The 14,310-nt window shown below is 42.3% G+C and overlaps 1 protein-coding gene across 1 annotated transcript in view; it reads right to left on the minus strand.

Moving 5' to 3' along the window:
- The window catches only part of CNTRL (centriolin), a 185,198-nt gene that overhangs the window by 70,302 nt on the left and 100,586 nt on the right, over positions 1-14,310 (minus strand). The window contains exons 18-27 of the mRNA XM_073599547.1: positions 11,813-11,992; positions 11,545-11,724; positions 9,188-9,304; positions 6,241-6,385; positions 5,996-6,138; positions 3,991-4,177; positions 1,441-1,739; positions 803-978; positions 497-689; positions 252-382 (exon numbers count right to left, since the gene is read on the minus strand). Of these exons, the coding sequence (XP_073455648.1) occupies positions 252-382; positions 497-689; positions 803-978; positions 1,441-1,739; positions 3,991-4,177; positions 5,996-6,138; positions 6,241-6,385; positions 9,188-9,304; positions 11,545-11,724; positions 11,813-11,992 (1,751 nt within the window). The remainder of the gene's footprint in view (positions 1-251; positions 383-496; positions 690-802; positions 979-1,440; positions 1,740-3,990; positions 4,178-5,995; positions 6,139-6,240; positions 6,386-9,187; positions 9,305-11,544; positions 11,725-11,812; positions 11,993-14,310) is intronic.

Consider the following 14,310-nt stretch of genomic DNA (forward strand, 5'->3'; position numbering starts at 1 on the left):
AGGAATAAATAAACAAATACAAAACTCAGGCGCTAAATGGGCAAATCCAACAGCCTGTCAGGCATTATAATCAGGGGACGCAAGCCTAAAGTGTACTGATTTTGGCAGTTTGTTTCCATGTCTTCTACTGAAAACGGGACCTGATCTGTTCTCCTTATGGTGCTTTTGACAACGCATGTGAGTGAATAGTGAAATGAAGGTGTGCAATCCTGATCATACATAACTGTACATTCAAACACATTGTGACATACCGCAGCTGTTGGTCAGCTTTTACAAGATTCACAGCCATTTCCTCTGCCCTTTTCTCCAGCTCTTCTGCATCATTCTCTGTTTGGGATAAATGCTTCTTGGCTATACTGTATTTTTCTTTTAAATCTGCAGTCTGGAAAACAGAGAATTACAGGATGACAGTAACTGTCACATATCACATTCTTCAATGTGCAGTCTTTACAGCAGGTACTGTAATACATTACATACAGAGCTGTTAACTACCAACCTTTTCCTCTGTGTTTTTCAGTTCATTTTCTGCTTCTGCCAGCAACCGGTCAGCCTCTCGGAGCTCTACCCTTCTCTTCAGAAGTGTTTTTTCTATGCACTCAATCTCATTCTCAATACTGTCATGATGCTGCAATGATCTCTCTAGCTCCAGCTCTGTAATCAGGTGGTCCAGATGTCCCTCCATGAAATTCCTGAAACGGCACAAATTGCTAGCTATGCTAAAACATACTCAAAAGACAAAACCAATCTAAAAATCACAACTGTTATTACACATTTAGATAATTCCTGCACACGAGACACTTACTTGCGCTTACGTTTCTGGGCAGCATTGTGTAAATCATCGACCTCTCTTCTCAGCATTTGTCTGCGACGTTCCAATTCTTCAATATCACCTTTTAACTGTGCTTTTGCTCTATTTTCTTTTTTATGTCGAGACTTTAGATGATCAATAACATCTTCAAGGTGAGTAACTTCATTTTCCTATTAAAAATAAATTTGATGGGAATCTATAGTAAATTTTACATTTCTACATATACAATCAATTTAAAGGGTATGTAAAGGAAACTAGTTTTGGATAGAGTACAGAAAGGTAGACACTTTGTCAAGGTTTTTTTGCAGTTTGTGCACCGCTGGGGAGATTCACCTCCCTTTTTGTCTAATTGACCATTGTTATCATAACAGAAAATTAAAATGGGAAGGGGAAGTCCAAACAGCTTGAGTTGTCATCAGAGCAAGAGGTGAGGGAAGTTCCAATAACAACTCTCTAAGATGGTAATCCCATTTAGTTTACAGAGATTTCTTCTCATTTCCTCATTTAAAATACTTATTTACTGAATTACAGACAAGAGTTCAATTGATTAAATAGTACAACATTATCCAGTGCCACATGGTGGTACTCCTACATGTAATTATCTATTATGCATATTGGGAAATGGGACTCACCAGATTGTGGTGTGCAGACACATTGCAGTGCAGAACGCCAGCTGGAATGACTGGAATAGTAAACTGTGGAGGAGGAGGACCATAAACAAACTGAGTGCCAGGAGGTGGGGGCCCATATATAACAGTCCCAGGGGCCACAGAACTCCCAGTGGAGGGAGGTGGAGGTCCATAAATGACTGTTCCTTGGGGGACTGGCGTACCATTAGGAAACACTGTATAAATAACTGAGCCGGGAGGAGGGACAAAATGACATGGTAGTGCATCACTATCACTGTGTGAGCCTCCATCAACGTCATCATCTGCCAAGGAAAGAAAAAGATTACTAAATGAGACAGTAACTGACTTTCCAGTCCATTTATTGTTTTACGCAAACCCAAACAAATACAATTACCAAATTTCTGGCATTAAAGGGAACCCGTTTTAGATGACTGGATTTTTGTACTTACCGTAAATCAATTTTTTTGGAGTTCATTGGGGGACACAGGAATTCAGAGAAAATCAGATTATAGTGCTGCCTACTGAAGGATTTGAACCCTGGCAAAAAATAAATAAATTGTGGCCACCCCAGTATAACCCTTCCTGCTCTCAGCATGCCTCAGTTTGGTGGACACACAGTACAAGAGCATTAGCACCTGTGTCCTTCAATAACTACAAGAAATGGATTTTAAAGTACAAAAATCCTGTTTTCTTTCTCGTACATTATGGGACACAGGAATTCAGAGACTGTCAGCATGCCCAAAAGCAGTCTAACTTAGGGATGGGTAAAATTAACAAAACACTACTAGGTCCACAAAAACAATAGAACCAGGGACTGCCTCCAGCTCACAGCACAGCCTGAACAGCCGTACATCGCAGCTGGCATTACGGAGGCATGAACATTCACCTGATAAAACTTGGTGAAAGTGTAAACAGAGGACCAGTTGGCAGCCTTGCAAATCTGGGAAACAGCCTGGCGAAAAAGCCCAGGAAGTGCTCACAGGTCTAGTGGAGTACATCTTGACAGGGGAGGGTGGAATTCGACCTTTAAAGCAAAACTAAAATTGGTTCTAAAGGCAAACTATTTTACCCTAATGCATTCCCTGTACTTGCAGGGAGAAGAGGGGTGGGACCTCCAAAAATAGTAAAGGGACTAGCGCTGAGCAATATTACTGCACAGAGCAGGTAAGTATAACCTGTTTTTTTATGTAAAAAAAATTGCCTTAAAACAAAAAAAAGAGAACATACAGGCTCTGTATTGTAGTAAGTCCAGGTGGGAGTAAGGCCACACAGAGGCAGCCCCAGACCCACATGGGGACAAAAGAAAAAAAAAGCTGCCATGTTTGAATGAGAACAGTGGCTGTAAATCCCATTGTGGGTTCCAGCTAAAAACAGCACAACTTAGCACCCAGTATAAACTTAGGAACTGGCTGTAACTCCCGTTGTGCCAAAATTATAAGGAGGCAGCACCCTGGACTTCCTAGATAGGGTCATAGCTCTGACTTTACCGCAGTGTCTTCCAGTCCCGGCAGCCACTGGAACATCGGGACTAGGCCCCTAGCTCATCACTCACCTGGTGGCATAAAGCACAAGGAAGACTGCAGGAACAGGGTTACATCAGGTGGTAGTGTCATGGCAGTGGAGCTGTAAAAGCACCTATGCGGCTAGTTTAACACGCTGCACCATGTGCCTAGGTGAGCACACAAGCAGGATCCAGTGCCCAAACTAACATTAAGGAGGGGATTTTGCTGGGGCTGTCCTTACAACTTTGTTTGCCAATGTCCAATCACCAGACCGCAGCTGCATAACTCAGTAGTCAAAAGGCCCGTACACACTATCACAAAATCAAACAAAAAACAAAGCTTTTGAAGCGATTGTACGATAATTTGATCATTAGTACACAGTCCAAAACTATCTGAAGGGGCAAACACGAAAATTTTTCTCGTACAATATCAAATCATACGATTTTCATATAATCAGTACAGTTTTCATCTGAAAATACAATACAACACATTACATTACTTCCAAATTTTTATTCCATCATATGAGAATTTTTGAACTTTAGTAAACTCTTAATTTTTGATATGGAGACTAGCATGCAAAAAAACAAAAAAAACCCAGACTATCATTCGCCTGATAGTCTCATCGTGTGTACCAGGTGAGATCTACACAGTAATTATATTTGACACAGGCAGAGCTCACACATGCTGCAGGAGACCATTTTTCATCACAATCAGCCAGGACACTACAAACTGCAGCCACAATATGTGAGCCCATCATTACAAGGTAAGGCAAATGAACGGCACAAGGAATATTAACTATACTTGTGCTAATACCTAGTTAAAACACAAACATTTGAAAGTAAACAATGCCCTCAAAGTTGCACGTGTATAGTTTGTTCTGAAGATGAGCATCCAGCTGCTAATGAAAGGAGACCTGATGAGGTCTCCTGGCCTTATGGGCCTAAGCAAAGTCACGCTTTGTGTAGCTACAGCAAAAATGATAAGATCTCTCCTATAGAAAAGTAATTTGGTGTTTCACATGGAAACGATTTAGTACTGCTACTGAACCTACCTTTGTGGCACCTGTGATGCCTATGATGAAATGGTGAGTATACCCAATGCCCCATTGCTTGAGGCAAACGCTTCTCCTTTTTGCTGTGTCTGTGGTGACCACCTTTCCATCTTGCAGGAGATGAAGTCAGTGGGTAATGTAAACTGACACCAGAGTCTTTGGTACTTATGGAATCACGGCCGGAGTTCTGCCATATAAAACTCAGTTTAGTATTGTTGTATATCCTGCAATATTGCTGATTTTTAAAAATAGACATTTTAGGGGGGAAAAAAATCTGAAAACTAAAACAGAATAAGTTTTCATAGACATTATGGGGTTGATTTACTAAAACTGGAGTGTGTAAAATCTAGTGCAGCTCTGCATAAGAAGCAATCACCTTCCATGTTTTTTTGTCAAAGCTTAAGTGCACTTTCACACTGAGGCGTTAAAGGCAGTAAAGCGCTGCTATTATTAGTGGCGCTTTACCGTAGTTTTAGCAGTGCTTTTCGGCCGCTAGTGGGGCGCTTTTAACCCCTGCTAGCGGCCAAATAAGGGTTAAAAGCGCTGCTTTGCCGGCGCTGCCCATTGATTTCAATGGGCAGGGGTGTTTTAGGAGCGGTGTATACACCGCTCCTAAAGCGCCTCAAAGGTGCTGCTCGCAGGACTTTTTTTAGCGTCCTGCCAGCGCACTGCTCCAGTGTGAAAGCACTCGGGCTTTCACACTGGAGTGACAGGAGAGGCGATGAAGACGCACTATTTTTAGCATTATAGAGCCTGTAAAGCGCCTCAGTGTGAAAGTAGCCTTATTGAACAAGTTAAAGATAGAAGCTGATCGGCTACAATTCACAGCTGCACCAGATTTTGTACTCTCCAGTTTTAGTAAATCAACCCTGTGTGTTTTTTTATACAATCATGTAGTTACAGTACTTATTGCTCCCATACAGACAAGGACAGCAGAAAAAAAAAAAAAGACAGGAGTATTAGGAAATCCAAAACAATGTCCTATCTAGACCTTCCCAGGAAAATTTAAAGCACAGCAGCAACAGATATTCTACAACGTTGTATTTAATTCTGGGGAAAACAAGGATAATGCATTAAAATGCTTTAACTATTGTTTTAGGGCACCTTGGCACTGTCAAATTTAGGCAATTCTCTACGCCTGTGTGACACCATGCTGTTGGTCTGTTACAATGGCAGCACTAGAAAGCTTGTGGGGGGGTTAGGGGAGGCAGAAGAATAGCATTGAAGGGGCACAAGACTCTTCCACAACCAGCCCCCTAACAGAGGCCATTTGTCAAATGAATGGAGCAGAATATACAAAAGATGGAGCATAATATCCCCCCCTCCCAAATACCCTTAAAGTGATTTTAAACACATATTTTTTTTTCTTTAAAATAACAAACATGTCATGCTTACCTGCTATGTGCAATGTTTGCACAGAGCAGCCACGATCCACTTTTTCTCGGGTAGCCCATCATAGGAAGCAGCTTGCTATGAGGGCACTTGTGTGGGCCAAGCCCTGCCCTCCCCTGCTCCCTCCTCACTGGATGTGATTGACAGAAATGGGAGCCAGTGGCCTATGAGGAGGGAGAGAGCCGAGAGAGACGCTGCTCTCGTAAACAGCACTGGATTGAGATTGGGGTCAGATAAGTATAAGTGGGCACTGTGGGGAGTTGCACAGAGAAGGTTTTTTTACCATAATCCAGAGAATGCATTGAGGTAAAAAAAAAACTTCAGCCTTTAGAACCAATTTAAAACTTATGTGGGGGAAAAAAAAAAAAAGGAGCAGGGCTTCCTTATTTTCCTAAATTGTGACATAATGGTCCATGCAAAACTACGAGTGCATTTTGCAATCAGTTATTTACCAACAAACCTACTTCCCATACATGAGCCTTCAAATGTAGCTGAGAGGGCAAAATGTCCTTAACAATGACCACAATTTATACATACACATTAATCACAGAGATTTCTATTTTTATTACAGTGTGCCCTTAAGGTAGTGCTCCTCCAAGCATAATACACTTACATTGGAAGAAGATGGCACATAATACCAGTAGCCTCTCCTTCGGAACGGGTCGGTCATGCTGGTGATATAATCATTCTGATAACCGAGGGCAGTTCTGAGGGAATCAATCTCATCCATCAGATTGTTGATCTCTCCAGTGTTATCTGGAAAACAAATACATTTACTATGAAATCTATAACTGAAAAAAGCCTAGAGTGTTGTAACTATGTCATATGTGTTATTTAAATCCGTAAAAAGCATCTCACCAGCTCGGACATGCTCCAGCACGTGTCTGAGGCGCTCTATCTCAGCTCGCTGCCTCTGCAAAGTATGGTTGAGTTTGTCAATCTCCAATTGCTGGGAGTTGGAGATGGTGGCTCCAGCATCTGCATTCTGCATTTCTTCCCGGAGCTGTGATAACACAACAGGACAGAAGCATATATGTCACATTTCCATGGCATGACAGTGCACTGAATCTCCATGTATGATGACAGGTAAACACATTTACTTAAATGAGTGTGGAAAACCGATAAATTACCTGTCACTCAGTTTAGCCAGATAGTAAAGGAAACATGACCTGATACTATGAAGGTGGCCACAGGAGAACAGATGTTGCCCTTCGAACAGATGGGGAGAAATATTTCTGTCCTTGGCAGTGCGGAATTCACCAATGCCAACTTGTGAAGGTTCCGTTCCCAGGTAAATCTCTCCAGGACTGGTACCATCTGCTGGAAACTGGATGTCAGGTGCAGAGCCGATTGTTCCCTTATAGGCAAGTTGTCCAGGTACCCAACAATTGGGATATACCAAAATTGGAGCCAACACCTTGATAAACACTCTGAGGGCCATGGATAGGCTGGAGGGTAATTGCACGAAATGATAGTGACAATCCCTTACTGGGAATATCATAAATGTTGGGGAGGTCAGAAAAGCAGGAGGTGCTGGCATTCATCTTTGATATTCACTGATGCCAGGAAGTCTCCTCTGCTGGCAGAGGTGAGATGTCCTCTTGGGACAGCAGCCTTTTTAGTGGATCTGAAAATACCCTTGAGCACATGAACCATGGAAGGGAAAAGCAACCATGTTGCAGACCCAGTCATCTGAGGCCTCCTGAGTCCAGGAGGCCGGAAAGGCCAATAAACATCCTGTGCAAGTTGGGGGTTCCCTTTCGCAGAAGAGGATTTGTCTCCGGAACTGGAGATCTTAGGGGTCACCAGTCACCTTCTGAATGTAGGCATCCAAGGATGGTCCAAACAAACATTCACCCTCAAATGGCAGCCTCTCAATTTGTTTCTTGCAGAGTTCTACTGACAAATACTTAAGCTATATGATTCTTCTCATGTGTACAAACATAGTGCCCACTCGTCAAAAGGTGCCTTATGGAAACTTCTGAGGCAGCCAACGAGGCTCTCAGAAAAATGTTTAGGTGGTGATAACACTTTCTCCACGTGAGCCCAAATCTGCATGCATCAATTCCTATAATTAACTGCATACATAACTTCTTATAATTCAGGGTGCACTTGGGAATTTTAAGCAGCCGCCATGACCCAAAACCACTGAGGGGAAGAAGATTTTGGCAGCGGTAGCTTAACCACTTGTTTACTGGGCACTTAAACCCCCTTCCTGCCCAGGCCAATTTTCAGCGCCGTCACTCTTTGAATGACAATTGCGTGGTCATTGCACAATCTACCCAAATGACATTTTTATAATTTTTTTTCTCCCACAAATAGAGCTTTATTTTGGTGGCATTTAATCACTGCTGTTTTTTTAATTTTTTGCTAAAAAAATGAAAAAAGACTGAAAATTTTGAAAAAAGCAAAACAGTTTATAGTTTGTTATAAAATCTTGCAAACAGGTAATTTTTCACCTGAAGGTGACAGTATAACCCAAATAGTCTTGTGTATAAAGTGCCCTTTGTGCCCTGTGATGTATGATTGACAAAACACAGCCACTCTCCTGGCATTGTGTTTGTGGGAGGGGTTATTCTGTGCTGACCAATCGTGTCCAATTCTCCTGTAGACAGCAGTATAACCCAACATTCTAAGAATTCTGATAACTTCTGTGTGCCTCAATAGACAATAAAGAACTAGGGTTTTTGTACAAACCATGAAATCCTTACCTTAGAAACCACTGATGGACACAGCTCCCTACTCTCAAATGTTGTTTTCTCGTTGGACTGTTTGCTACAACTGTGTAGGATTGGTGGGGGAGGTGTTATAGTCTAGGGTGCTCACATTTTTTTTTTTTTTTTTTTATGTGCCTAGGTTGCTTATGATCAAGCATGGTCCCTCAAAAGATTACAGCTAGTACAAAAATCTTATTTTACCCCCTTTCCGGATGAAGGTGGAACAGAGCACTTTGCAGTCACCCCTACAAACTACAATAACAAATCTCTGCCTATTAATGCCACTGCAAACGCATTTCAAACCCCAGTCTTCTCTGCATATAAAGATTTTATTGAGTTATGTGAGCTGAGCATTTTTAAGGCAAACTTGATTAGGTACAACATACTGGTGAGGAGGAGTTACAATTTGCAGCTGCAAGAAATGGTTTGCGAATAAAGATAATTGTCAGATCTTCTGCAACAGAAAATCACGCTGCAAATGGCAGGAAAAAACAAACATTAAAATGGTTGCAAACCTCCGACATGAAATATGAACAAAGCATATTCCTTGATGGTGTGTACTTGTCTCAAACCAGAGCACTAACTGTTATTTCTGTCTGCTGCCTTGTTCCTCTCCCATCTGCATGAGTCACTTCTGACAAGTTTTCCTGATACCAACAGAAAAAATGTGATGGGGAGGGAACACCAGCACACAACCTGTGATTAACAGCCTCAGATCTTTTCCTGTGTGCTGTGTGTAAGGGGTTCTGTTGCCTTCCCTCCAATCAGCTCTCACTGAGCTCTGCAGAGTGTAAATTCAGCTCCATGCCCCCTGCTTTCTGAAAGCTCAGACAAGCTATAAAAATTGTGGACTTTGTAAGACTGTAAACAAGAGAAGACTTTATATAAACAGGTACAACTTATGTAGGGGGATTTGTTTAATCTTTGTGTATCATCTGAGGCTAGTCACTTCACTGGGTATATGTAAGTGTTTACAACCACTTTAAACAATGTTGGATGAGAAGTCTGAAAGTTCCAGACATGTTTATATGCAGTAAACCTGTACCATCCGGTACAAAGAACTAGTGATTGGGCTCAGCAGTCCTCACCTGTCTCTCCTTATCTTGCAGCAATTCTTGCAGAAGATCAATTTCTGCCTCAGCTTTAGCCAAATCTCTAGCCGCTTGAGCTGCCTGGGAGCAGAAATTGTCTGCTTCCCGCATTCCCTGCCACAAAGAGAAAAGAAAATTGTCCTCATTATTGACATCAACATTATTAGATCTACCCAATCTAAATACAGCATTATTGTGTCAGCTATTACTGAAAGCAAAAAGTAGTACAGTTCATAAGAAGCTTAGTAATGAATGTTATCATTTTTCAGGTTTAGTGCCCTGCATTTTCACCTTGTGCAATCAGAGAACACCTTGCATTCACTGTATCAATCAGCAAATGGTGCTCAAGCCAAGCGGCCACCCCCTGTGGTTACTGTACAGCAGGGCAGCCGCCATTCGGCATTGGACCTGGAAGACAGCGGTGATCATTGTAGTAGTGACTACTACAGTGATTTCCATCTTCCACAGGGACCCCACAGGTATGGAATATGCATACCTGCATTGATCCAAGGTGGACCAATGTAACTATGCAAAAAAATCCATATCTGGAATTCAGCCTCAACTTTAACTAGTTTTTCTGAAAAGAACGCTCATGCTGGTCATTACTATGGCATTTCTGGGTCAATCTCAGCAATCAGTTTACATAAAAATTACAAAATGAATGAATGCAACCTACCACCAACAGTTATTGTTGGAATTGTGCACTGTGTTTAGTTGTTTTTGTGACTAAACTCTGGTTAAAACTGCCTTGCGTTGGCCAGCACTGGAACTGAGAGTCAAAGGTGAGAGGCCCCCTGAATTTATGCAGTTGCTCCCCTAGCAATTGCCTGAACTCACTTTGATAACTCGTTATCTTCTAATTCCTAAGTAGGCATTATCAGTAACACTTTTTCTGACACTGAATCAGCTATCATAAAACTGAAACATTCCTCATAACTACAGGGCTCTGTTATGAAACACGGCCAAGCACAGCAAACATAAAGGGTCTTCGGACATCATGTGGTGTCTCCTCTTAGGCAGGACTATTACTTTTAGGCCTCATACACACGGACGTTTTTAAAAATGGGCTGTAAAGCTAGTAACACCTGGAAAAAAAAACAGCGTTAAAAACGTGATTTTATTAGCATTTTGATTTGGTGTCAATGCGCGCTTAACGTCGTTTGTAAGCGTTAACGCTAAGGTGCGTTTTTTTTTTTTTTAAAACATCCCTCTGCGTGTTAAACTTCCACTCCCAAATTACCCACATAAACATTTTTACAGCTTAAAAACGCTGACGCTAAAAAACGTCGGTATATCGCTAATGCGCGTTTTTGCAGTTTTTTTAGCTTTTTCCGGCGTCGGCGTCAAAACAGCTCTAGCTCTGGAGCCTCAGAACGCGCTGGTCCTTGATTTTTTTGGAGCTTAAAAACGACCATGCCTGTTACAGCTCAAAAATGCCATGGTGTGTATGAGCCCATTGAATAACATGGAGTGGCGTTCTTAAGCAGCAAAAAAAGCTCAAAAAATCCGCTGTTAAAACCGTCCGTGTGTATGAGGCCTTAGAGTAAAGTACAAAAGTGTTACTAAACCCAGGACCCTGCATTCAATATATTTGGTCTCCCACAGTACACAGAAGATTGAAATGCAATAGTTTTAGTAAATATAAACTGCTAAATACCTTTTTTCATCAGCAGTATATAGCAGTCTTGTGACCTCTATCAGTGTCTGATTAAAGCCTGTAGGAGGAATTTTCCTTCTACTCTGACTGTCCTATGAGGCTGCAGGACCCCTGACCCTCTGTTTGGACAGTGGGGATTGGCCCTGTGCTGATCACATGCACCCTCCCAAGGGAAAAAAAAAAACTCTCTAGCAATACACACCAAACTGAGCATGTGCTGCTTGCACCCAAGGCTCTATTCTATCAGGAGATGGATTGGGGACAGTGGAAGAAGGGGAGGATCAGAGAAGACAGAATCAAAACAGCCTTTTTACACAATGCACAGGATTAACCCCTTAGGTTTCACAGTGAGTATATACAGACTGATTTTACTGTTGTGGGTTTAGTAACACTTATAGCTATTTATGTCTGTAGCACCTACACAGCCTTTTACAATTAATGACCTCTAGAAAAATAAGGGCAGAAACCTGCCCTCAGTCACTTGGTTATTAAGACCCATGCTGTGACAAACAGGGACTATAATACAGCAGGAAGACCCTTTACACATTTGGTCTAAGTTTTCTCATTCACAGAAGTGCATACAGAATCATTAATTGAGCCCATGTTTTTTAGACTTAAGTACACTGATAAGAAAATGTCATAAAACACGAATTAGCCACCACAATTGCCATTTGATTCTAAACGTGCCATATAATACCTCAGAACGCTCTCGGTTGATCTGAAGTACTGTGCCATGGAGAGACCTCAACTGGTCTTTGGCATCAGTCAGCTCTGAGGTGGCCAATTTGTCTGACATAGCCACGGCCTTCTTCAACTCCCTGAGTTCATTTTCAAGTCCGGAGAGGTGTTTCTGTGCCTTGGTATCATCCATTCTCCTCTGGAATAAAGGGGTCAGTGTTAGATATACAGTATATGGAGTATATGTGTCTAAATTTCCCACATACAAATCAGAGTGAGATTCCAACCTCACTCTCCAGATCATGCAGTGCTGTGAGCAGTCTCTCCCGCTCTTCATCTGCTTCCACCAGCTGCTGGTCAGCCAGACCTTGAATCTCCTCCATTGTCTTCAGCTTGCCATTCAATTGATGTACTTCTCTCTCCAGTTGTTGCACTCTGGCCTCACACTGCTTTTTCTCCTGCTGGATCTGCAATCACAAATTGGAATTAGTTCCGATTGTACACAGGGGGTCAGGATTAAAAGCGCATACATAAACTGTGCATACATACATGCAAACACACATGTACGCACACACACACACATACAGTAGCTCACAAGTGTGAGTACACCCCTCACATTTTTTGTAAATATTTTATTATATCTTTTCATGTGACAACACTGAAGAAATGACACTTTGCTACAATGTAAAGTAAAGTAGTGAGTGTACAGATTTTATAACAGTGTGAATTTGCTGTCACCTCAAAATAATTCACACAGCCATTAATGTCTAAATTGCTAGCAACAAAAGTGAGTACACCCCTAAGTGAAAATGTCCCCGTGTCATGTGACTCATTAGTGTTACAAGGTCTCAGGTGTGAATGGGGAACAGGTGTGTTAAATTTGGGGTTATCGCTCTCACTCTCTCTTACTGGTCATTGGAAGTTCAACATGGCACCTCATGACAAAGAACTCTCTTCTAAAAATGATGCACAAGAAAGCCTGCAAACAGTTTGCTGAAGACAAGCAGACTAAGGACATGGATTACTGGAATGATTGTCCTGTGGTCTGATGAGACCAAGATAAACTCATTTGGTTCATATGGTGGCAAGCGTGTGTGGCGGCAACCAGGTAAGGAGTACAGAGACAAGTGTGTCTTGCCTACAGTCAAGCATGGTGATGGGAGTGTCATGGTCTGGGGCTGCATGAGTGCTGCCGGCACTGGGGAGCTACAGTTCATTGAGGGAACCGTGATTGCCAACATGTACTGTGACATACTGAAGCAGACCATGGTCCCCTCCCTTCGTAGACTGGGTTGCAGGGCAGTATTCCAACATGATAACGACCCCAAACACACCCCCAAGACGACCACTGCCTTGCTAAAGAAGCTGAGAGTAAAGGTGATGGACTGGCCAAGCATGTCTCCAGACCTAAACCCTTTTGAGCATCTGTAGGGGATCCTCAAACAGAAGGTGGAGGAGCGCAAGGTCTCTAACATCCACCAGCTCTGTGATGTTGTCATGGAGGAGTGGAAGAGGACTCCAGTGGCAACCTGTGAATGGTGGCCACACATAATAATGACACTTTGGGGCTCGATTTGGACATTTTCACTTAGGGGTGTACTCATTTTTGTTTCCAGCGGTTTAGACAATAATGGATGTGTGTTGAGTTATTTTGAGGGGGCAGCAAATCTACACTGTTATACAAGCTGTACACTCACTACTTTACATTGTAGCAAAGTGTCATTTCTTCAGTGTTGTCACATGAAAAGATAGAATAAAATATTTACAAAAATGTGACTGGTGTACTCACTTTTGTGAGATACTGTGTAAACACACACTATATATATTATATATTATAATAGTACAGTATCTCACAAAAGTGAGTACACCCCTCAAATTTTTGTAAATATTTTATATCTTTTCATGTGACAACACTGAAGAAATTACACTTTACTACAATGTAAAGTAGTGAGTGTATAGCTTGTATAACCATGTAAATTTGCTGTCCCCTCAAAATAACTCAACACACAGCCATTAATGTCTAAACCGCTGGCAACAAAAGTAAGTACACCCCTAAGGGAAAATGTCCAAACTGGTCCCAAAGTGTCAATATTTTGTGTGGCCACCATTATTTTCCATCACTGCCTTAACCCTCTTGGGCATGGAGTTCACCAGAGCTTCACAGGTTGCCACTGGAGTCCTCTTTTACTCCTCCATGACAACATCATGGAGCTGGTAGATGTTAGAGACCTTGTGCTCCTCCACCTTCCATTTGAGGATGCCCCACAGATGCTCAATAAAGTTTAGGTCTGGAGACATGCTTGGCCAGTCCATCACCTTTACCCTCAGCTTCTTTAGCAAGGCAGTGGTCAGCTTGGAGGTGTGTTTGGGGTCGTTATGTTGGAATACTGCCCTGCGGCCCAGTCTCCAAAGGGAACATGGGGACATATTGGCATTCATGGTTCCCTCAATGAACTGTGGCTCCCCAGTGCCGGCAGCACTCATGCAGCCCCAGACCATGACACTCCCACCATCATGCTTGGCTGTAGGCAAGACACACTTGCCTTTGTACTCCCCATCTGGTTGCCGCCACACACGCTTGACACCATCTGAACCAAATAAGTTTATCTTGGTCTCATCAGACCACAGGACATGGTTCCCATAATTCATTTCCTTAGCCTGCTTGTCTTTAGAAAACTGTTTGCGGGTTTTCTTGTGCATCATCTTTGAAAGAGGCTTCCTTCTGGGACGACAGCTATGCAGACCAATTTGATGCAGTGTGCGGCATATGGTCTGAGCACTTACA

The sequence above is a fragment of the Aquarana catesbeiana genome, linkage group LG09 (assembly GCF_042186555.1).
Source record: "Aquarana catesbeiana isolate 2022-GZ linkage group LG09, ASM4218655v1, whole genome shotgun sequence".
In the NCBI taxonomy this organism is placed as follows: Eukaryota; Metazoa; Chordata; class Amphibia; order Anura; family Ranidae; genus Aquarana; species Aquarana catesbeiana.